Source organism: Apiospora hydei (assembly GCF_038363865.1).
Source record: "Apiospora hydei strain CBS 114990 chromosome Unknown utg000007l_segment0_segment0, whole genome shotgun sequence".
Taxonomy (NCBI): Eukaryota; Fungi; Ascomycota; class Sordariomycetes; order Amphisphaeriales; family Apiosporaceae; genus Apiospora; species Apiospora hydei.
Genome location: NW_027117366.1, coordinates 1,800,567 through 1,822,377, shown reverse-complemented (window position 1 = coordinate 1,822,377; position 21,811 = coordinate 1,800,567). Strand labels below are relative to the sequence as shown.

General features: G+C 54.2%; 8 protein-coding genes across 8 annotated transcripts; 4 read left to right on the top strand and 4 right to left on the bottom strand.

Annotated features, from left to right (window-relative positions):
• Positions 1–195: 195 nt before the first annotated feature.
• PG997_009649 (uncharacterized protein) lies at positions 196–894 on the top strand (the record flags this gene model as incomplete). Its single annotated transcript, XM_066813964.1, has 1 exon — positions 196–894. One exon carries the CDS (start codon positions 196–198, stop codon positions 892–894), a length of 699 nt encoding a protein of 232 aa, XP_066665926.1.
• A 735-nt stretch (positions 895–1,629) lies between these two features.
• PG997_009648 (uncharacterized protein) lies at positions 1,630–2,165 on the top strand (the record flags this gene model as incomplete). The annotated part of the gene is made up of 2 exons (XM_066813963.1): positions 1,630–1,797; positions 1,902–2,165. 2 exons carry the CDS (start codon positions 1,630–1,632, stop codon positions 2,163–2,165), a joined length of 432 nt encoding a protein of 143 aa, XP_066665925.1.
• A 417-nt stretch (positions 2,166–2,582) lies between these two features.
• On the top strand, positions 2,583–3,806 carry PG997_009647 (uncharacterized protein; the record flags this gene model as incomplete). The annotated part of the gene is made up of 3 exons (XM_066813962.1): positions 2,583–2,601; positions 2,726–3,315; positions 3,414–3,806. The coding sequence occupies 3 exons, from the start codon at positions 2,583–2,585 to the stop codon at positions 3,804–3,806; spliced, it is 1,002 nt and encodes a 333-aa protein (XP_066665924.1).
• A 254-nt stretch (positions 3,807–4,060) lies between these two features.
• On the bottom strand, positions 4,061–5,253 carry PG997_009646 (succinate fumarate mitochondrial transporter protein; the record flags this gene model as incomplete). Its single annotated transcript, XM_066813961.1, has 4 exons — positions 4,061–4,217; positions 4,285–4,993; positions 5,071–5,118; positions 5,193–5,253. The coding sequence occupies 4 exons, from the start codon at positions 5,251–5,253 to the stop codon at positions 4,061–4,063; spliced, it is 975 nt and encodes a 324-aa protein (XP_066665923.1).
• A 2,174-nt stretch (positions 5,254–7,427) lies between these two features.
• Positions 7,428–9,714, bottom strand: PG997_009645 (E3 ubiquitin ligase complex SCF subunit scon-2; the record flags this gene model as incomplete). The annotated part of the gene is made up of 2 exons (XM_066813960.1): positions 7,428–8,499; positions 8,567–9,714. The coding sequence occupies 2 exons, from the start codon at positions 9,712–9,714 to the stop codon at positions 7,428–7,430; spliced, it is 2,220 nt and encodes a 739-aa protein (XP_066665922.1).
• Positions 9,715–11,716: 2,002 nt separating this feature from the next.
• On the bottom strand, positions 11,717–16,192 carry PG997_009644 (uncharacterized protein; the record flags this gene model as incomplete). Its single annotated transcript, XM_066813959.1, has 7 exons — positions 11,717–12,879; positions 12,970–13,190; positions 13,294–13,661; positions 13,713–14,171; positions 14,252–15,033; positions 15,092–16,098; positions 16,155–16,192. 7 exons carry the CDS (start codon positions 16,190–16,192, stop codon positions 11,717–11,719), a joined length of 4,038 nt encoding a protein of 1,345 aa, XP_066665921.1.
• A 2,622-nt stretch (positions 16,193–18,814) lies between these two features.
• On the top strand, positions 18,815–19,713 carry PG997_009643 (kinetochore Sim4 complex subunit FTA2-domain-containing protein; the record flags this gene model as incomplete). Its single annotated transcript, XM_066813958.1, has 3 exons — positions 18,815–19,012; positions 19,067–19,178; positions 19,235–19,713. 3 exons carry the CDS (start codon positions 18,815–18,817, stop codon positions 19,711–19,713), a joined length of 789 nt encoding a protein of 262 aa, XP_066665920.1.
• A 597-nt stretch (positions 19,714–20,310) lies between these two features.
• PG997_009642 (uncharacterized protein) lies at positions 20,311–21,757 on the bottom strand (the record flags this gene model as incomplete). The annotated part of the gene is made up of 7 exons (XM_066813957.1): positions 20,311–20,650; positions 20,711–20,779; positions 20,835–20,915; positions 20,968–21,023; positions 21,100–21,166; positions 21,230–21,537; positions 21,608–21,757. The coding sequence occupies 7 exons, from the start codon at positions 21,755–21,757 to the stop codon at positions 20,311–20,313; spliced, it is 1,071 nt and encodes a 356-aa protein (XP_066665919.1).
• Positions 21,758–21,811: the final 54 nt, after the last annotated feature.

The following is a 21,811-nucleotide window of genomic DNA, read 5'->3' as shown; positions in this document are numbered from 1 at the left end:
CAAAAGCTGGGCAAGAACAACCACCCCGCGTGTTTTAGCGAATGCACCGCACCATGCAGCTCACTCCCAGCAACTTGTTTCCTTTTTCGGACTATTAAGAGGAAGACGGTTCCCAGCGCGGCCAATTTTCTGCAAACTCTACTTCCTCATTCTTATTCAAGCGAACTCCCGGCTCACAATCTTCATAGGCAAGACATGGTGGCAGAGACAGCCTCAGCCTCCGCCGCAGCAGCGGACAGCAGCCGCAGCTCCCTCGAGGTGGATGCCGAGACGGTCTTCGAGTACCACAAGATGGCCATGCCGCTGCAGCGCCCTGTCGACGCCGTCTTCTGCCTCTGCAGCCTCGACGTGCGCGTGGCGCGTCGCGCCGCCGAGCTGTTCCTCGCCGGGTACGGCGACCGCTTCCTCATCTTCTCGGGCGGGGTGGGCCGGCTGACGCGGGGGCGGTTCGCCAAGGCCGAGGCCGAGGTGTTTGCCGACATTGCGCGCGGGATGGGCGTGCCGGACGAGAAGCTCGTCGTCGAGACCCGGTCCACGAACACGGGCGAGAACGTCCGGTTCGTCTGGGAGCTGCTGGAGCAGAGAAAAGTGGCGGTCCGGTCGTTCGTCCTCGTGCAGAAGCCGTACATGGAGCGGCGCACCTACGCCACGTTCAAGCGGCAGTGGCCGGACCCCGGGACGGCGATCACGGTCACGTCGTCACAGTTGGACTGGCGGGGTTACCCGGACGCGGATAACCCGCGCGAGCTGGTCACGAACATCATGGTTGGCGACCTCGTCCGCATTCGCGAGTACCCTGCCAAGGGGTTCCAGATACACCAAGACATTCCCGATGACGTATGGGACGCCGGGCAGCGGTTGATCAAAGCAGGATATAGCAGTCATTTGCCCTAGGTCATAGACAACTTAGACACCCCTTTGGGGCATTACATGATGTCGGACACCATGGCGCTCGCAGAATACACGAGGCAATCTTCAACTGCGTATACACCCATCAGATCACTTTCGTCCTCTAGTTTGGGGGGGAATGACGCCGAGGAGTGGATGGTACTCGTGTCCCAGTTTGTTATATGAGGGGAGGTATAAGAAGTGCTGAATTGCCTCCTTGCCATTATACGCAGTGTCAGTAGATGAGCAATACACTTAGATCCCAGTTATTGGTCACCCTGGGTATACGAGAGACTGCCCCCTATGTATATGGGGTTATTCTTGGCCAAGAAGGACTAGCTGCCTGAGAGACGGCCTTTCCGGATAAAGGAAGCTTTCAAGTCTATCGTACAGGAGTAGAACCGTGATACCGGCCTTAATCACTTTATTGATGTAAATGTGCTGTGAATAGAACCTAAAGGTATCTCAACCAGACAAGTTACGACAGATCGGAACGTCTTTTTGCCCGACGTCGGCACTCTCTTGCACCGACTGGCAGCATGAGTCTCTCCGGTCGATGGGGTTCGATGTAAGGGATGGTTTATTGGCGGGCGGAGGCATTGGCGATAGTCAGTTTACATCACTCGTATATATTGAGGGGTCAGTCGGAGTCGCTCTTGGACCAGATTTAAGTGCTTCTAAACATTCTCAAACATCCCGTAACGTACGTACGACTACCACCAGGAATATAAGATATTCAAGATGGCCGAAGTCTCTCCAAAGCAAGAAGGCCAACCTTTGAAGTTCACAGTCACGCACTACCGCCTCCCGCACCACACCCACGAGGCTTTCATGCAGTGGCTCACCGAGGAGCACCTCCCACTTGCCCTTCCCGTGCTCAAGAAACACGGCGCTCTCGGGTACTCTCTTGTACGTATTCCGCAGTAGTCTGGCACTCAAGCCCTGGCCTCGTGTCTCCAGTCACCAACCAGCTTGGAGCTTTTATCAAATCACTTACACGCAATCCGATGCAGTTCGTCACGCCCGGCCCTCTCAATGACGGCCTAAGGGAGCTGTACAAGGACATCCGCCCCACCTGGGACGTCGCCGACTACGACTGCGTGATCGAGTACATTGTGCCCGACATGCAGTCGATCCAGAAGGTCATGTCGGACCCGGACTGGCAGGCGGCGGTCAAGGACCAGGACCAGTGGGTAGACGTGCCCAAGGCCCTGGTCTCGCTGGGGCATCATGTTCCGTATTTGGTGGAGGGCGAGGTGGTGAACATGCCCAAGTGAGAGAGCAGAGGTGTCATATCCATTGGGTATTCTGTATATGCAGGGTAGCAACTGAATCAAATTGCCTTTTTATGTTGAACACGAACTTGCATGCAGTGTAGAAACATAAGGTAGCGCAGATAGGTATGTATGTAGCCAAGAGGTTGGATATCCACCTCCTGAGCTCGGACGAGGGGCCCTGGAAGGATTGGCGGGGCAGTTGGCCGCCGTGCATTGCAATTGCACCGCCAAATGCGGGAGCTTCGTAGGCAACTCAAGGCATCAGCCATCAAGCCATCAACCATCAACCCTGCACCTCGTCCGGTCTCTATATTTCGGACAGAAGGCTACTACAGCAGGTGGTCGGATGTTTGAGCCTTTATATTTGCATCTTCATTGAACCAAACAATCCAATTGTCTGTCCAGTAACCCTCCAAGATGCAGTCTGGAATCTCAGGTATGCCCAAACGAAGCAGCATCCAACTAGCACAATGAAGCCCCCTCCTGAATCCGAGAGCTTCCGCTCCTGTTGTCCGTGAGTTCTCTTCGCTGACACGCCTCTCTCTCTCGCCCGCCTCCAGCCTCGCAGGAGCTGGTCTCCGAGTTCAACAAGCTCCTGGCCGACGACTCCCTTTTCGGCCTCCTCGTCACCATCACCAACGAGTCCCTCACGCCCGTCACGACCCTGCCCACGACCTCCGCCGCGGCCGACTTCGCCCAGAACCTCGCGCAGCTCGAGCCGCACCTGCAGCCCGCCGAGGCCCTCTACGTCCTGCTCAAGCGCCACCCGGACGCGCCCCGCCTCATCGCCGTCTCGTACGTGCCCGACGCCGCCAAGGTCCGCCAGAAGATGCTCTTCGCCTCGACCCGCCTCACCCTCGTGCGCGAGCTCGGCTCCGAGCACTTCCGCGAGACCATCTTCGCCACCACCGCCGAGGAGCTCGGCGCCCAGGGCTTCGCCAAGCACGACCGCCACGCCGAGCTCGAGGCGCCCCTCACCGAGGAGGAGCGCACCCTTGGCGAGGTCAAGCGCGCCGAGGCCGAGGCCGGCGCCGGCACCGGCCAACGCGAGATCCATCTCAGCAAGAACATGAACATGCCCGTCGCCACCGACGCCCTGGTCGCCCTGAGCGAAATGGGCCATGGGCCGAGCAGGGGGCTCGTCATGCTGGTATGTCATGATGCACATTCATATGCTACTACGATCACCATCCTTCAGCCCCATCACGCATAGTATAACTACTTAAAGACTGACCAACTCTCCAACAGAAAATTAACCCACAAAGCGAAGTCGTCGAACTCGTCCCGCACTCGGGCACCGCATCCTCCATCCCAGAGCTCGTGTCGACCATCTCGTCGACCGAGCCGCGCTTCACCTTCTGGCGCTACACGCACACGCACCAGGGCACCGAGAGCAGCCCCATCCTCTTCTTCTACACGTGCCCCGCGGCGGCCGGCAAGTCCATCAAGTTCCGCATGATGTACCCACTCATGAAGCGCGCCGTCCTCGCCGTGGCCGAGGGCGAGGCCGGGCTCCAGATTGAGAAGAAGTTCGAGGTCGAAGAGCCCGACGAGATCACCGAGGAGACCATCATGTCGGACCTGCATCCGCAGGTCGAGGTCAAGACGGCCTTCAAACGACCCAAGCGACCGGGCAGGTAGACATTAGGGTTTGTGAGCTATATAGATCGGCGTAAAACATTGATGACTAGATTACGAATAGAATCCGCGGAATTGGTGACCAGAAAAAGATGAACTGATTCGATTTCGACATATGCATTGGTGTCTAGATCGTGGAACGCCTACCTGCGGAGACTCTAAATGCCAATACAAAAGGGACGAAAATGCCATCAATATGAGTGCACAACCACTGATAAGCTAATTCCCCGACTTGAGCTCCACGAACTCCCAAAAATCTACTCTTCGTATTTGCCGCCCACTAAAATAGCAGGGCCTTTCCGCTCCAACTTGTCCTTCAAGTATTCGTACACGGTGAAAGTGACGGCCTGGCCCGGAGCGACACGCATGATTCTCGGCGTGATGCCCTTGTAGAACGCGTGGAAGCCTTCTTGCCTGTTGTGTTACACAAACTCATCAGCACGTATTACATCGCAACTTGGTCAGGCCGGGCAGGACTTACTTGAACATCTCCGCGGCGATCCTGGATATCCGCTGCATGGCGCTCACGCCCTCCTCGGCCGGCGTCTTCTGCAGGCGCGTCTTGATGGTGTCGATGGGTGCGTTGCTCAGGGGTCCCATGGCGCCCGAGACGAGGCCGATGAGGGTGGTCTGGTAGTTGGGCAGGTTGCCGCCCTCGTATTGGGGTTGCCATCCGCGCAGGACCTCCTTGAAGTAGGTGTAGGCCGTAAAGTTGACGGCCTGGTTGCTGCCCTGGCGCAGGGCGGTGAGCGACACGCCGCGGTACAGCGCCCCGATCCCCTCCTCCTTCACGACCGTGTAGAGCGCGTGCGCGGCGTTGCGGTACTTGGGGATATCGAGCGGGTCGGCCATGGAGTGGTGCTGGGCCTGCAGGCGGATCTTGATGACCTCCATGGGGGTCACGACGGCGACGGCCTCAGTCACACCCGCCGCGAGGCCGGCCATGAAGGTGCCCTGCCCCGAGATGATGCCCGTCTTCTTGTCCGCCATCTGCTGCTTGTACCACTCGAACGACGTGAACCGGATCGCCATCTTGGGGATGATGCCCGTCAGCACCGCACCCAGTCCCTTGTATAAGCCCAGCGGCGTCTCGCGTTTCACGATCTCGGTTCCCGTGCGCAGGAAACCGCGTTTGGGCGCACCCGGCATCCGCGCTCGCCGCGAGAGTTGCATGCGGACTTTTATCGTATCTGACAGAAGAACGCCATGTTAGTCTCCGCATTACGAATGGCGTTTTGGATGGGTGAACAGAGAGGCAAGTACTAACCCAGAGGATGGCACGCGAGAGCTTCCATCATTCCTGCTCCACCACCAGCTACGACAGAATAATATTAGCGGATTTGCTCATTTACGAGTGCGTCGGTCCAGGGGAGCGAGGATTGAGCTCACCGATCAAATTCGTCGCCGCCGACGGCGGCGACTTCCCATCAGCCTTCACTTTGGTCGCCATATTTCTTTGCTGCCTTCTAGCCTCTAACCGAGGCTATTCTGAATCGAACTCGGGCTTGCGCCCCCTTTCTTACAAAATCGCCTTATCAACACTGCAGTGGAAGCACCGATGCAGGGTGCGGTTGTTGGGACAAGGGCGTGTGATACGTCGTCGCCTCAATATAGATATCCGTATATGAGAGAAGCCCACCCGATTCTGACAAGGAACGAGTATGGCTAGATGTGTATGTCGGTGACAAAGGGACGCTGAGAACAAGCCGAGCCGAAGCCACTTCCCAATGAGAGGTAGTATACAAGCAAGTCCTAAGCATATACCAAGGGGGCCGGGTCAAGCGAGTAAAGAGAAGCAAGGAGGCTGCTCCGTCGAGCGATGTTTATGGAACAGTAGTAGAAAAGGAACCGGAATGTAACAAGCAAACCCAAGAGAGCAGAGGGGAGGACAGGCAGGGAATAGAGGGAACCGCCAGAACTTTAAAACTCGCAGCCAGAGTGACTCCAACACTTGAAGGGTTCTAGTGTAGATGATATAAGAAGCACTCGCTTTGAGACGAAGAGCCGAGCCTCTGGGCAATGACCTTGCAACCGAATCGGGTGACCCGCCAGGGGTGGGCAGCTTACCAAACGCCGTGGCTCCTTTCGGGGCATTGCCAGAGGCGTGACAGTATACATTGTGCCGTATAGCTTCCAGCATAAGAATGGTACAATACCCGCGGCTCCAGCAGTGGAGAAAGCAGGGCAGTCGGTAGATCTCGTGTCAAAGGGACTTTGCTAGAGGCCTTGCCAAGTGTTTGCACCGACTGTGACTTGTGGCTAGGCGAGGGCAAATGCGACAATGACAGGAGCCCAGGCTCTGCCCAGACTTACTTGCCCAGCCAGTCCCCCGGTTTCTGGAGCGGGAAGAAGTAGGTTGGCTAGGTTTGGTTTCGGTCAGAGGCGAGCGCGCATAGCCGGAAGCCTCTAGCTCGGCGGACCGGAGCTCAGGTGTAGGCATTTACAACGTCAAGTCAACAACAGCTGGACGGGCAGCTACCAAGTCGGCCAAGCCATTTTTCTTTGTCTCGAAGCGGAAAGCAATTCTCTTCCGACCCAGCAATGCAATTGGGGGTTTCCGAGAATGGCTTTCATCGTCAAGGAAGCATGCTGCTTCCCGAAAACAACCTCTTGCGCAGTTGATTTGGAGCCTGTGACTACGCCTGGCCGAGAATGACGTTGCGGCGTTCCATTGCCGACTGAGAACCGAGCTTGTGATTTTGCGGGGAAAGCGTGGGCCCCTCCGAGCCTCCTTCTGTAGACCCCTAAGAAGACACGCCTAGCTGCATAGCATACCTAGGTACCTAATGGAAGTACCAAATCAATGTTGATCAAATCTGACTGGACTGCCCGGCTGCTTCCGAGGCAGACAGACTTGCAGGCTGGGTTGCGTCGGTACCTAGGTACTTTGGTTTAGTAGCTGCAAATGCTGTTCAGCAACTGATTTGATGGATTGATAAATGGCTTTCAACATGCCCCCTCCGAACCTCGGTATTTGACCGAGCTTCTCAATTAACGACAAACCTCAAGGGGAAAATCGGAACGATCCTATCACCAGATCGCCATGTCTTTTCTTAAACATGCAGATGGAACAAGCGAATGGCTATGGCAGTACCGGGCGTTGAATTGGCAGAGCTATCTTCACGTGAAAGACTTACATGTACCTACCTACTCAAGAGGTAACCTGGCCGTTCTGCGAGTCAGGTCGACTGTTGTGAGCAGAAACTGTCAATTCTTGATTCACATGCCACACAAGTCAAAGCCAGAGGAGACAATATAAAAGCAACATTCTTTTTAGTAGTTGTGGCACGCGACAACTATGGCGCGGAACTAAAGCTTGAATAGCTGGATTTGTCAGGCTGATGTCACAAAACATGACTCCTTGACACCTGTACCAGATCATTATGGCCCTGTAACCATTCCCATAAATTGCATTTTCCCTTGAACGCCTGTGCCGGTGTTTGCATCGCCGTCTTCTACACAAAGACCAGCTGAGTACCGACAGTCCCCAATAACCTAGGCCAGTCTATAGTCATTTCCGTCCATGCCCAACCAGAGTGGTATCTTCAAACGCCGAACCCATTCTCAACCAAATGAGTTCCAAAATATATACACAGAAATAACAAAGCCGAGCCAGGTCGCTCTCTACGCGGGCGTCCCCAATTGCTCTGCCTCCGACGGATCGCTGTCGAACTTATAAAGCCGTACTTCGCCGTCCTCGCCGCCGCTCGCCATTCGGCTATCGCTTAGACCGACACATGTCACAGGCCCCTGGTGCCCAGTGAAAGTCCGCTCGCATTTTCCCGTCCTGGGGTCCCATACCTTGACCGTCGCGTCGTTCGCACCGCTAACACAACGGAGCGAGTCGCCGCAGACACCCCAAATGCCTTCGACATGGCCAAAGAAGGTCCGCAGGCACTTGCCCGTCGCAGTGTCCCAGAGCCGCAGCGTGTTGTCCAAGCTACCAGTGAGCATAAAGCGTGGGGGCAAAGGACGATCCTTTTGGAGTTCGAAGACAGGTCCGTATGCCATTCGCGTCTCGTCGACGGCGCATGATCCGTTCTGAGATGACGATCCCATACCGGGACTGCCGCTACGACCGCTAGTCGAAGAGGCACCGTCGTTGTCTGCCAGATTTTCGTCTTCGAACTCAAAATCGTCGGGGAGCGGAAGCACCTGTTGCACTTGCCCGACATGGGCCTCGTAGGTTTTGATACAAGCGCCACTATCGATATCCCACAACTTAACCGTAGTGTCGTCTGAAGCGGAAAGGACGATCCGAGAGGCCAGATCGAGTTTGACATGGTTGACATAATCTTCATGGCCGCGCAGGCAGAAGGTTTGTCGCGTTTTGAAGTTGAAAATCTTGATCGACTGGTCCATCGATCCAGATGCCAGGTAATCGCCCTCCATGTGAACGCTGATTACCCCTCCTTGGTGGTGTAGAGTATTGATGCATACCCCGGTACGCCAGTTCCAGATGCGGACAGTGTTATCCAGACTGCCACTGACAAGCAATCGGTCATCAAACTGCAAGGCCCGGATGCCGGACGTGTGGCCCCGTAGCGTTCGGATGACATGGCCTTTCTCAATGTCCCACAGCTTAATAGAAGAATCATAGCTTCCAGTTGCGAGAATGTTATCATCGAACTGTAAGCACGTTACACCGTTTGTGTGTTCGCCGCGGAAGACCTTCATAGAACAACGGCCATATTTCCTGTAGGGTATTGTTAGTTACTATACTAATATCACACAAGCACACAAAGGGGAAGGGGGGGACATACCAATTAGATCCGACCTGGAACCGTTCCTTGTATACCGTCTTCCAGGGGCGGAATTTGCGCTCGGGGCTAGAGCGCTCATTATGGACGCATTGCCTCTTTGCTCTGTCATCTTCCTCGTGGGCTGGCGCCGATCGCTTAGCTGGGCTTGCTGCGCCAGCCGCGCTGCTATTTGTATCGACGTCGGTCACATCAACAACCAGAGCCTGAGTTTGTTGCTCTAATAGGAGTTGCTGCTGTTTCTTCCAGTCCCGTAAGCGCCTCTTCTCCAGGCGCGGCAGACCCCAGCCGCATGCGGTACATTTGCGGTCAATATGTTGTTGGCACATGTGGTGCCACACTTGATCGTCATCGGCCAACAAACGCCAGCGTCGGCTGACCTGGGCCGCTTTGCACAAGGATACACAGTCAAGAGATGACAGGATTTTGAATGAGAGCTCGGTCGGTAGAGCGGAGAGAAAGTCGATCTTCAACTGCTCGGACACTTCCCGAGAGACCAGGGATAGTTGGGGAAAGCAACACTGGGTGACAATGCCTTGCAGCATAAGTTCTCGATGCTTCGTGGGCGCCGCTGAAAACAACGACCAAACATGGGCAATGGCTTGCTGGTCGGCAGATGGTAGCATCTCCATCTCACTTTGTATCAAGGCCATCTTGTTCTCGTCGGCTGCTTTGCGGCACTTGGAATCTGGCGCGTGTCGATAACAAAATTTACTGTTGGGGTCTTTATTATCCTTGGTCCTTGCCAGGGCCATGGCCGGCGTGTCAGGCTTGCCGACAGGCGCATATATGCCAGGAATGTGCTCCCTCAAGAAAGGTGCCACTGTCTGGCCAACCGCTTGTTGCGACATATTGGACATGCGCGAGACGCCGTCTTCGTGCGGTTTCCTCCTATCGCAGTTGTTGGTAGTGGACTGGTGAGTTTCGCCGTGAACGTGGCCATCTACTGGTCTGGTACTCGGCGAGGGGATCGAGGAGGTTGGCGACAGAGGGTGCTGGGATCGAAGGCCGTTGGACGAGGGAATGACAGATGCAGCCGACGTATGGTTTGCGGTGGCCGTCGGATCGCTGGGTCGTAGGCTGAAGTCATATTCGGTAGATGGCAGCGCATCATGGCCGTTGATCCATGGTAGTGATGTTGCCCCGTCCATTGTGGAGGATGTGTACATATCGAGCGCAGCAGAATGTAATTCGGACTTCCCCTGCATAGGCTTTTTGCCTTATGTATTCATCGCACACGGGCTGCAGCAAACGTGTGGTCCCTTGGGGTGCCTGCTGGGAATATGTACCAGGTAGACCCTTGAGTAAGGAGGATGACGTGCTTGGGCCAACTGTTGTCGACTTGAGGGCGGTTGCACGACAGCAGATCGAAAGAGATGGTGTTCAGGCCGTCTTGGATAGCACAAGACAAGGGACCGTAGGTGGCAACTCCGTGTAATGAGCAAGAGGTACGACTGCCGGAGCAATGGGGAGGTGTTTGCGGCGGAGTATTGTGTCTTAAGACTTGTCGGAATGGGATTCGCAATTACGCAGGTGTTCTTGCGCAATCGGCAGCACAGGGACAAGCTCTGATCAGGCAGCACAGACCGTTCTTTGCCGCCCGTCCAATGATGTGCGGGAGTCGTAGGCAAGGGCGAGGACGAGGGCGAGGACGAGGGCAAGGGGTGGCTTTCTTTGCTGCTGGGCTACTGGATGTGTGTTGAGGTCAGGAGGGGATCGATGGATGTTGTATGCTGGCCGTTCCTCGTCCTGGTTCGTGGTTTGCTTGCAGTTGGGAACTATGGATCGTCTGATGACAGCTTGGGGGAGCTGACGTTACATAAAGTTCGTTTGGCCCAAAAACCCGTGGAGCTAGAGAGCACGCAATAGGGACATGGACATACGACGTAAGTGCTAGTCGACAAAGTCGAGAGACCTAGACCGAGCGACCCAGCAGCGACAGCAGTGACGGCCTACACCTACACGTACGAATCTGAAGAAAGGCGGTGGGCATTGTAGGATGCAAGTGTTGCTGCTACTGGTAGGGGCAAACTGGGGGCATGTACCCAGTTCTACCGAATTCTCGGGTTCTGATTCGAGTGTGCTGCTCTTTTTGGCTCCTTTGCCGCACAATGGCGTGCTGCAGCCCACTAATGATGAGCCCTGGAAAAGGCCTGGAAGAGTACCTGGGCGGGTATCGGTGAGGCTAGCCGTCCAATCCTCAGCTGCACCCCGGAAAACACCACCTACACACTACAGTAGCAGCCCAGATTCTGTCTGGTGAGAGGAAGAAAGAGAGACGCTTTCAATTCGGGGTATTCGAGCATGCATCAATATCCACAATTCGGCGCTTAGCTGGGCAAACCTCGTTATTTGCGTTTCACGTGTCCGTGTTGGCAGTATTCCAAGCTTGACGGCCGGGGAGCGACAAAAAGATCATCTACTTGCGAAGTATTGATCCTACTATCGCTTTCTCGCCCAATTTCCACCACCTGCCCATCCATGGGTGGCTTACCTAACGCCTGATCCTCGCATGCAAGGTACACCGACAGCCTCGACCGATTGCCGCTGGCAGGGCCGGCACTTGGTCGGCTGTCGGGGCGGGTGTAGCACGGCATGGAGCACGTGAGCCAAGTTGGGGATTGCGCCATTCGGCCCATCCCATCTTATTGCCTACCGTCCTCACCATCTCCGATAGCTCGAAGCGAAGGTCACATCATCCTGGCCCGACAATCATATCTTCCCAAATGGCACCTTTGCGGCTAGCCAATGAGAGAATGCGAACAAATGCATGCCATGTGTCTCTTGACAGACGATATCGGACTTTATTCAAAAACATGATTCAGTTGTCACTTACCCGCTCGCATCACGACATCACGGTAGGCTCGGAGCGCCCCAGAAGTCCTGACAGGGACGGGCCCGACCCCGACGGTTCCGTGTAATCTAATGCAGGGGAGTCTTATCTCAGCAGGATCCTACCTTGCTGCTGATATGTTGTGAACGGTCAGCATAATCAATCATAAAGGCAGTCCAAATCCATCAAGGTGGCTATTACCCGAACAAAAGTGAGAACGTAACCGGAATTCGCCTTCAGGGGCCAATGAAGACGTGATTTGAGGCAATCAACACCGTAGAGCGTAGTCCTCGTTTCGAACAATATTCCATAACGTTGACTCAATCTAGCCAATACGGATCCAGCCCTTCGAAGAACTCCAAGTCCACATTAACAAAACTCTTCCAGAGGTCAATCTCCCTAACCCAAGGCTTCGTCTGGATCGCAAAGGTCATCGCGACGGCGTTCCGGAACAGCTCGGCCTCGTCGGCGCCCATGACCAGGATGACCTCGCCGCGGTGCTGCACGCGGTCCGGCCCCAGCTGGCGCCGCAGCAGCTCGACGCGCAGGTCGGTGGCGCGGTACAGGCTCCACTCGCTGACGGCGAAGTCCTTGGGGATGAACTTCCACTGCCAGGACCGGCCGATGGGGTCCAGGAACATGAACATGGGCCGGTTCTGCTCCCCGATCATGAGCGGGTAGAAGTGCGGCGCCGACCAGACCCGCAGCACCGCGAAACGCGACTGAGACCCATGCTTCGCGGCGAAGTTTTGGGCCAAGGGCAGCAGTTCGGGAAACTGGTCTGGCCGCAGCATGCCGGCGTCCCAGCCCTGCTTTATCTGCACCGCGTTCAGGCGGTCGGTGTAGTCAATGAACAGATCCAGCTTGCCGGGGCGATGGGGCTCCGTGTTGGCAATGGCGTATCCAGGCACGATGGCTGGGTGCGGTTCCACGTTGACCGGGGCAATGATGCCGGCTCTGTAGAGTTTGACGATGATCGGGCGGATGGCAACGCTCCATTCCATAGGGAAATCTGCCACGTGCCACTTATGGCGACTTGTGCAGTGTTCCAAGATGTCATGCCACTCCTTCCAGAAAGACTGAGGCCGCGTCCGGAAGCCGGTGCGTGTTCGACGATCGGGTATCATCTGTGCACGCTCCTGCGGTCGGAACAAGGCAGACTCTCGAAACTCCGAGCCTGCTGCGGACTCCATAAAGGCGGTAACCGGGCCCGCTGCCTCGGCCTTGCTGAAGAACGGAGCCATGCACGCGGTTGCGTGTACAAGGTCTTGCACTATGAAGGAATGCGGCCACGGAGCGTGCTGGTCATAGTTGTAGCCACTGTATACGGCTTTGACGTCGAGCCAATCCATGATTTCGGCTACGAACCAAAACATCGCCTGGGCATTTCCCGCCGGTTCGATGTTCTGGATAGCCTGGATCATCCGGGTGGACAAGTCATACTTTTCCTGTGCCCCGGGCTCGAGGTCTCCCAGATGAAAGCCTTGTTTTAAAGCTGCTTCTCGTTAGTTGGTGCAATAGGCAAAGCGAAGGACAATAAGGAAACACGGGGGCAAGAGGGGCATCCAATTACCAATGCCGCGGTCTTTATCCAAAATTCCCCGTTGCTCCGCAGCCTTGAACTTGTGGATGAAGCTATCCTCCTTGGCCAGGTTCATCGACAACAACGCAGTCCTCCGTAAGAGTTGTTTCTTCTCAGGAGAACGGGTGTTTAGTACCGCATCCTGCGCCACCCGCGTCCAGATGGGAGGAAGCTTCCATATGTGCTCCGGTTCGTCCTCCATCTCATCAACGCTCGATGACGCAGTCATCGGAACTCAATTCTGATTCCGACCCCATTAATCGCTTGTTAGTCGGTTTGTATCGCTTCAGCCTCCGGGCCATAAACTGAAGATACGTTTTGTTCCCAATTTCCATTTCGGTGACGGGGTTGGAGATCTCTTTGAAGGGTACGTTGCGGTTCGCAGAGACCAGCTCGTCCGGGAAGAGGACCGCGTCCTCGGCGGCATCGGCCTCCGAGTAGAACTGATTTGAGGGACCACCGTGTGACCCGGAGTCATGGATCTGCTGTTGGCCTTTTTCGTCCCACACGAAGTACTTGTTGCTCGGGTCTGTGGCGACATCCCACATGCTCTTTACCTCCTCGCCCGGTTTGATGGACCGTACTCTCTGCGTGTCTTCTTCGCGGGTGATGCTGCGCAAAAACCTCTCCTTGTTCATGTACATATCTGAAAGCTTGGTCATACGAGCCGCCCTTCGGAGGTCCTAATGACTATTAGCCGCGACTCAAGCCGTCACCAAGCTCGGCAACGTTACCTCGACAATCGTATTGTATAGTACGATAGGGCGTTCTCCCGGCACAAAGTCCCAGATCCAGACCTCGTAAAAGTCGTCAAAGTCCAAGTAGAAATTCCGAAGCAGATCGACTTTCAGGAAGTACAGTGGTCCAACTTCAAGTACGTTGGTCCATTCGGATTTGTTAGCTCGTCCAACTCCGTGTTTTTCCCGCCACGTCCAGAGTTGGTCTCGATCCGGTGAGGTGATGACATCGCCGGTTTTACCGTCACGAACCATGATGAGCAGCTCTCCTGCTCGCATGGTACAATATTGGATGAAACGGCGTGTCACCGAGTCGTTCCGTTTCATATGACCGACAATGACGTTGCGGGCCTCAACCATGCTGTGCTGTCGTCTCACTCCACGCTGGCGGTTACCTACTTCGTTGTGGTGAGTCCTCTGCATGGCGGTGAGGTCCTTGAAGTATGGAAAGAAGTTCTGTCAAGTAATTAACACATGGAGCTCGAAATGGCATGTTCTCTGTGCCCATACGGGCTTCTAGACATATGAGTACTTACCAGTTCGTGGAGTTGGCTCATGAGCTTGTCGGACCCAGCGCTTACCCAGTTTGACGCTGGGAAGTATTGCCAAGCGCATAAGAAGTTCAGCTCGGAAAATTCGTCCCAGTTTCGGCATAGCTCCAGAGCGTGTTTGAATTGGCAATCTTTCGCCATAATGGAGAAGTGCAGCCATCCACTTCGAGGCATGGACGTCTCACTGGCGTAGTTCCAGATGCTCCTTCCGCAGACTCGGATCTTCATCTTGCGGTTGGTTTCCTCCAGGGGGGCCTTCGATCCGTCCCGAGTCTTCGATCCCTCTAACGCCGGCAACACTTTATTGAACTTGTCGTAGAGCGCGTACGGATCCGAAAGATGCCCATGACGCGTTTGGTGCAGCATGAGTTCCTCAAGGGTCTCTTGCTGCTCGGCCCCTTCTTCTTGGTCTTCTTCCTCCGGCTCATCACCCCTAAAGAGGTCAGCACAGGCGTCGCGGAGGTCTTGCAGAGTAGGTTGCTCCAGTTTCAAGCACAAGTCTCGAAGATCGGCATCGACAATCTCGGGATCGTCCAAGAATTCCTCGATGCTGTTTGCTTTGAGTGCCTTGGGCAACAGAGCCGTGTGCGAAAGCAGGATTCGACAAAACAGGAGTTGCTTAACCTCCTTGATCTCGCGAATCACCTCGTTAATTTCGTCCGCGGTCATCGGAGCCGTGCGCTCGAGGGTCTCGTAGGGGTTCTGCATAGTCCCAAACACCATTGGCCCCTCTAACTCGTCCAGGTTCCTCTTCACCCCAGATTCGACTAAACGGTCAAGATTAGGTCAGAAAAGGGAGGAAATAGAACAAAACGAAATGCTTACGCCTGGTCCTCATTTCAGACTCTGTCTCGATATTGGCCTTTCGTGGTTCGACTGAGAGGTTGTCGTCGTTCTCGTCAGCGGTCATGGCTAACACCATTTCTTGACCGCACGGCTTCTCTGTTTTGTCGCGGCCATTCAATTGTTTCGCCTGCGAATTGCTACCATCGGGATTGGCTGCCTTTGACTTTGACTTCTTCTTCGCTTTCGACTTCTTCTTGGTAGAGCTCTCGGCCGAAGGGGCCGGCGGAGCAGCAGTCGACGATGATGCCGGGGCTGGCGAGTCTTCGGTAGAATCCGCGCTCGTGGTTGGCTCAGCCTTATCGTCAAGGAGTTCCAGCCACAGAAAGTGGCGGATCAGGTCAATATACTGTTGGTGGTCCTCGCCATCTTCGATAGGGTCCCAGTCCTCGATGTCTTCCTCTTCATCGGGGCTCATGGAGGCTTGGCGCTCCTGGAACACCGCTTCCAAATAAGCGTCCTGGCGCTTCTTCTCCTCCCTCTGGCGCTTGGCCTGGAGTCGGGCCTGGACCTTCTGGTAATGGCGACGGAACATGGCCGCCTCCGCCTTGACGCGCTTCTGCTCCTTTTCGCGGTTCACCTCGTCGTCCTCCTGGACCTCGCGGACCCAGTCGAACCACTTCTCCTTCTCGTAGAGGACCTCGGCGGTGCGCTTCTCTACGCGCTCCAGAGCGCGCAGGACCACATGCCGCCGGTTGGTCAGCCCGTCCAGGTAAGCCTGGTGACCATAGTCCAGGTTCAGGGGGTAGAAGTGCTTGTGGTGCAGTTTTCTCGCGTCGATGACTTTGCCGAGGAGCACGTACAGCTCGAAGAGGTGGTCGTGGATACCTCTGAGCACATCCTCGTCGTCCACCGTCTCAAAGTCATCGTTGGCGAGCGGGATGTCGGCGTGCCGGAGATATTTCGGAGCCTGCTCCGAAAGCGCATCAAGCTTCAGATTTCGACGCTTGTATCCTTTGTAGAGGCCATAGCACTGTTTCGCATGGAATCTGCAGAACAGGTTGTTGGATGCCGTAGCGGCCTCTTTGCAGCTTGTCCATTGGACAGGTTGAGGGCCTGGCAGACTGCCGACTCCGATGTCATTGTTTGAACCAATTTCAGATTCGTAAAATAATAATGGACGCAACTGAGCTTTCGAGTCTTAAGAAAGGAATGCCGAAGAATACCTGCCAGTGCAGCCCTCTCCGGAGGATCCTAGGTAGAGTGGGTGCACATGTGCTGTGTAAGTCATACGAGAGCTCGCCGTACCCCAGACAATGTGAAACGCCAATCTAGCCTCAAGCTGAAGCTCCGTAGTGACGCAGGCGAGTTTTGGCGTTGTGGTCTAAGCTTTAATAGTATTTTGTTTAGCTCGCGTCAATTCCGCCGTCAGGGGTGGGATATCACGTGATAAGTATAGTGCTCCTTGATTGGCGGGATCGCTTGAGTTCCGCTATAGCAGTCTTAACGGCTTCTTTTTTAATATTTGTCTGCAATCGTTAAGATTAGGTTAGGATTATCCATTGTTACTCTCAGATTGTGATGGACGAGTTGAAGAGGTTCGGCCAAAAGAATATACGAGCTACCCCCATTTGACCTCTCATTGACTCGGGTCAAATAGGGGTAGGTCGGACATTTCTCCGGGCAACATTGTATTTTCCCAAGAGAAGAACCGATAGCAATAACAGAAACTTGGAATACCTTGAAACGTTCCGAGAATTCAGTAAAACCCGAGTATCGGAAACCCATGAATATCGTTATTGACGCCAAGCCGCTTTGTCTATTGTATACTCTTTAATGTGCCACCTGACAGGTTCTTTTGGGAGAAGACATTGCTCACTGCCCTTTTCTCCGTTTGATTCTACCGCTTCTGCGTAACGAGTAACCACCATCAAAGGAAACAGTTTCCGCAAGGGGTTCTTCTTGCGGGGGACTCAGGGCCGGCTCGCTGGCAAAAGACTAGTGGCCGCAAGTCAAGACGGTCAGTATCATCTCTTGAAGAGGTATTGGGTTCGATGCCATACCTGCTTTCCCAGCACACCACTTTGCGTGAACGAAGTATATAGGGGGGCTTCATCCTGCCCCTCGGACTCCTCGGACTCATCGAAGCTCTGGTGCCTGGTCCGCTTTCTTGACAACGACGGGGGTAGCGACAAGTGCTCGCGGGTCTTTCTGAGCTGCCTCGCAGACTCTGGCTGGGATACTGGCGTTTCCAGTCCTGTCCTTGCGTGATCACATGGAACCTGGGTGAGTTTCTCGGCAAGGAGAGCAGGGTAGCTCCAATCCACGAGATGCGAATTGCCGGCCAGGGCATGGACAACCCAAAGCGCTAGGTTCACGGTCAATATCGGGGGATCCCTGTTGTCATCTCCCGACATGCGGCATTCCCAAGGGATGGAGACGTATTCCATCATACCATTTTTGATCAGGCATCTCTCCAGGACTTTGTCGGATGGGTTGCCTGGAAACAGCGGTCAGTTACGAAACGACTTGGGCGGTCAGCCAGGTCTTGCCTCCAAACTTGTCTATTGGTTGAATGCGGAATATGAAGGCTTCTTGCGTGGATATGATGCAACCATATCGGCATCCCTTGGCAACACAATATGTGTAGGCCTGCCTTATGGGCATCGCGTCGTTGGCACGAGTCTTGCCACCTTTCCATTTTCCATCTTGATCGATCAGTTGATGGAGGATTTGACTATGCCATTTGGTTGCTGGCTTGACTTCCTTGGGCAGTCTTTCCCTTGCTTGCTTTATTGAACTGGGCCCCCTTTCACATGCGGCTATTGCGCCGCCGTCCGGGACCCCTTTTCTGGCACGGGGTTGCTTAGCCCGTAATGAGGGGTCCTCCCAGTTCGTCAGTCCCTTCCAATGGACCCAGACACATGGATGTAGGGTGTCTTCGACAGCCTCAAGCGCTGCCTGAACGACTGTATGGTTCCACTTGCTCACGATGCTGACAGTCGTGGGCTCGTCTGTCACACGCCTATCTGTGGAGAATAGCGTGGGGTAGTGTGGTAGTGTGGCCCGCGGTTTTCGGGCTTCTTCCATGAGCTTTCCATCATAGATGGACTCGAGAGTGTGGAAACTGAATTCCTTCCATTCCTTTAGCTGGGTTGGGCTGTACCATGCACGGTTCGTAGTATTTGTCTTGCTGGCTGGGGGTTCGTGCACGACCTGGCAATTTTCTGACGTGAGGAGTTCGAGGATTGTTTTGGCTCTGGTATCTGCTGCCATTGTGGCTGACAGTAGCACGAAGTCGTCTCTCCTCTGCCCGAAAGAAACAATTGCAATCAGGAGAAAGGTCTGGAAACCTGAGACTGAGTTCCAGCTTCGGCTCGAGCTGTCAGCGAAGTTGACCCGGGAGCTGCCTCGACTTCGGGACGAGCACGTTTCCGAATAAGCATTTGCCGGTGAAAGTCGTATCGCGTCCTTGGAAGTGGTGGTGCTCTTGCTGGCTTCATTGGTCCCGGATTTTGTTCTGCATGGGCGGTGTTCGCAAACATTGCGCATTGCAACCAGCTTGCATGCGATGCACGCAGTGGTTGGTCCCAACCCCGCTTTCTCTCGATATTGATGCAACATGGTGCGGCAGTATGCCGGGAAGGGAGCAGAGTCCCAGCGGGACCGCCGTTAACAGGGCGGCTCAGCCCTCAGTTTTGCAGAAATCCGAGCTATCAATCTCTGGGAAGGGCTGCCTTTCGACTTTGTGGCCCGGTACGCGAGATGGGCAAGACAAAAAGCCACAAAATCGGCAACGACCTGTTACCACGCTGTGAGGGCCCCAAGCTCCATGCCTTTGAATGCGAGAATGCCGCGATAGCTTGGGGAAGACGACTGGATGAAGACCGTGGTGATTCGTCCACAACCCAGAGCGCTGTTTTCGAAGTCACGATAGAGTCTCGGGTTTATGCTTTGAAAGTTGTGAGTAGTACAGCGGCGCTGCGATAGTAATACCCGAACTGAAGCTTTGCATAGTTCAAATTCTACGATCCATACTCGGATGCATATTATTGGGGGCCCCTGCTGCGAGATGATATACCACTGGAGGAAATCCTGTGCTACACCGATCCATTCTTTGCCGAATGTCGTGCGTATGGCCGCATTCACGATGCTCGTGGCAAAAGCGGCAATAGGGGGCCCTAGCCGTCAAGTGTCACGGTTACCTGTACCTGAGCAAAGACGACGAGGCCTTTCTGACAGAATTGGGGGTTGATCTGGGAATCGACATTCTCGACGATAGCCTGCGCAAGGCTCTTGGGCACGGCGGCCGCGTTCGTGCAATTGTGAAGGACATGGCACCAGAGAGCAGTGGAGTTACCGCCAGATCGCTGACCAAAGTGCTTCGAAGAGTCAGAGCCCTAAACCAGCTGGACGTATTTAATAGGGACATCCGGTTGGAGAATTTCCGCGGTGGTCTGCTGGTTGATTTCGGGTCTTCCTGGACCAAACCACACATTGTTCTGGATGCCCTGGGCGCAGTCGATAAGAGGGACTCCCTGCTTGAGGATTTGGTCATGTTTGATGACATGGTTGCAGAGGAAGACATCAAAACCAGATTGAAAGCCTTACCAAATCTGGAGTATTGTGAGAAACTTCGGCCAAGAACGGATAAGGCGTGGTAGGAGGCCCAGCTTGTACACATTAGTGCCCCGGGTTCGGATGCCATGTTTGTTTATCAGCATTTGTTTCAACTTCTTGTTGTTCCCGCAAATTAGAAGGATATGTATATGCTCTAGGCAGCTGAAATTCGGAAAGACCGTTACCATGACGGCCCGTTAGCAACAGGGGTGTGTTACATGGGTCATGAGTCAGGCATATCCATAGAGGATCTTGGTTCAGCCCTAGATACCAAACTTGACTCGGACCTGGCAATTTCCAGGTATACTCTTATTAGTAATCATATCATCTATAAATAAACCGTGTATATATAAATATTAAAGATATTATTGTATAAACAAATACTCCTTGCCATCTGATCCGGACAGCATTACGTAACAACCATACAAATACAACGCTGTCATCTCGTGCATAATAAACCACGCTCCTTTCTTTGCTCGTACAAACGAGCATTTCCTGCATGCCTCATTGAATCCGGTCCAAGCTGCTGAAACAAACGAATATGCCGCTCATGACCGTCTACCTACTAATTTCAATCTGCCGGCTGACCACGATCCCCGGAGATAAGGTTCCCCCATTCTTCCCCGAACCAGAACCTGGCCTCACAATCCTCTGCTGGCTCTCGGTTTCGCTGCCATCGAAGTAACTATCTTCGCTAGATGAGCCCCTCGGATCTTGCATGTTCTTGTTTGAGTCGTAGTAGTCACTTGGTCGCCGTGCGCTCCACCGGTGCCGGAGCCCATTTCGTAGTTGTCGAAGGACTGATACGGATGCTGCTTGTTTGGGATATTCGAGGCGCCATAGCCAGTGGGTTTGGACGAGTCGTCGGTACCGCCCAGCGAGAGCATCTTGCGGAAAAGGGGCCGCAAGGTGGAGAGATTTCCAACAAACACACCAACGCCGTTCTCGGCATACCCCCAGATGACAATGTTGCACAACCCGCTACAAACTGATTGTTAGTGAATGGTTCGGTGTAGGCGAAGAGAAGCAAGTGAGACCCACAAGAGATAGTCGTCGGAGTTGGTCAGGTTCACCGTGTACTTCAAACGAATGCAAGCCGACAACGACGCACTGCGATGTTGGTTAGCGAAGGGGTAAAGCCGCAAGTGGAATCGCATAAACCTACAAGATTCCAAGGCCTAAAATGGCCGCCACTGACATCTTTGCGTTTCGGTTGAGCTTGACGTTCCATAAGAGAGGAATGGGCCTATGATTGATCAGTATAGTACACGACAAACGTCAACAGGAGGGCCACAAACATGAGAGCGGTAGCCCAGTCGGTGAAGATATTCACGGCAGTCGTGGCATAGTAGATCTAGGGAATAGTAAGTACAGGTCCTCTCGCACAGCAGCCGATTGCTGGTCCCATGAGACGGCAAAGAGTCACCTACATCAGCGAGAATAGCCGGGTCCTGGCAGTGGGTTCCTTCAGCCATGAGTTTGGAATCCCAAGCGGCACTAGTAGGCTGAAGTTAGTATAAATGCGAAAAATGTTTGCCAGGGCTAGAGCTGAGAACTTACGACACTGGCATGCATTGAAAGATGATGTACAATGCGGCGATCAAGTTCATGAGGGTGAACATGGCCATGATAACGTACTGCGTCCAGATATACACTTTTCTGTTTTGGGCAATCCGCACCAACATGTAGCCGATCGAAAGCTTGATAGGGATGATGGTGATGCAGTAGAAGACCTCAAACATGAAGAACCAAAAGAGCCCTGATTCCATGTACTTCTCGTTGCCCGGCTGCTGGAGCCTGAACGCGTGGATGCCGACCCCATTGAAGGAAGCGACCAGACAGGATATGGACAACACCGCGAACGGAAACTATACAGAAGTCAGTAAGATGGGCATCACGAAGCCAAACAGAAGAAGCCAAAGCGAAAAGCGGACATACCATAGCTACCGCCATAAGGGAATCCTCCATGCCCCAGCTTGCCCTGGTGACTCTGCAATAGACACGCATGGCGAAGGTGAGAGATGCCAGGATGATCAAAGTGATCACGGTGCCCATGAGATGCGGAGCATCGTCCAGGAAAATGGTCATGATGATGGGAGTACCGAGCCAACCAAAACAAAAACTCAAAATAATTGACCACAA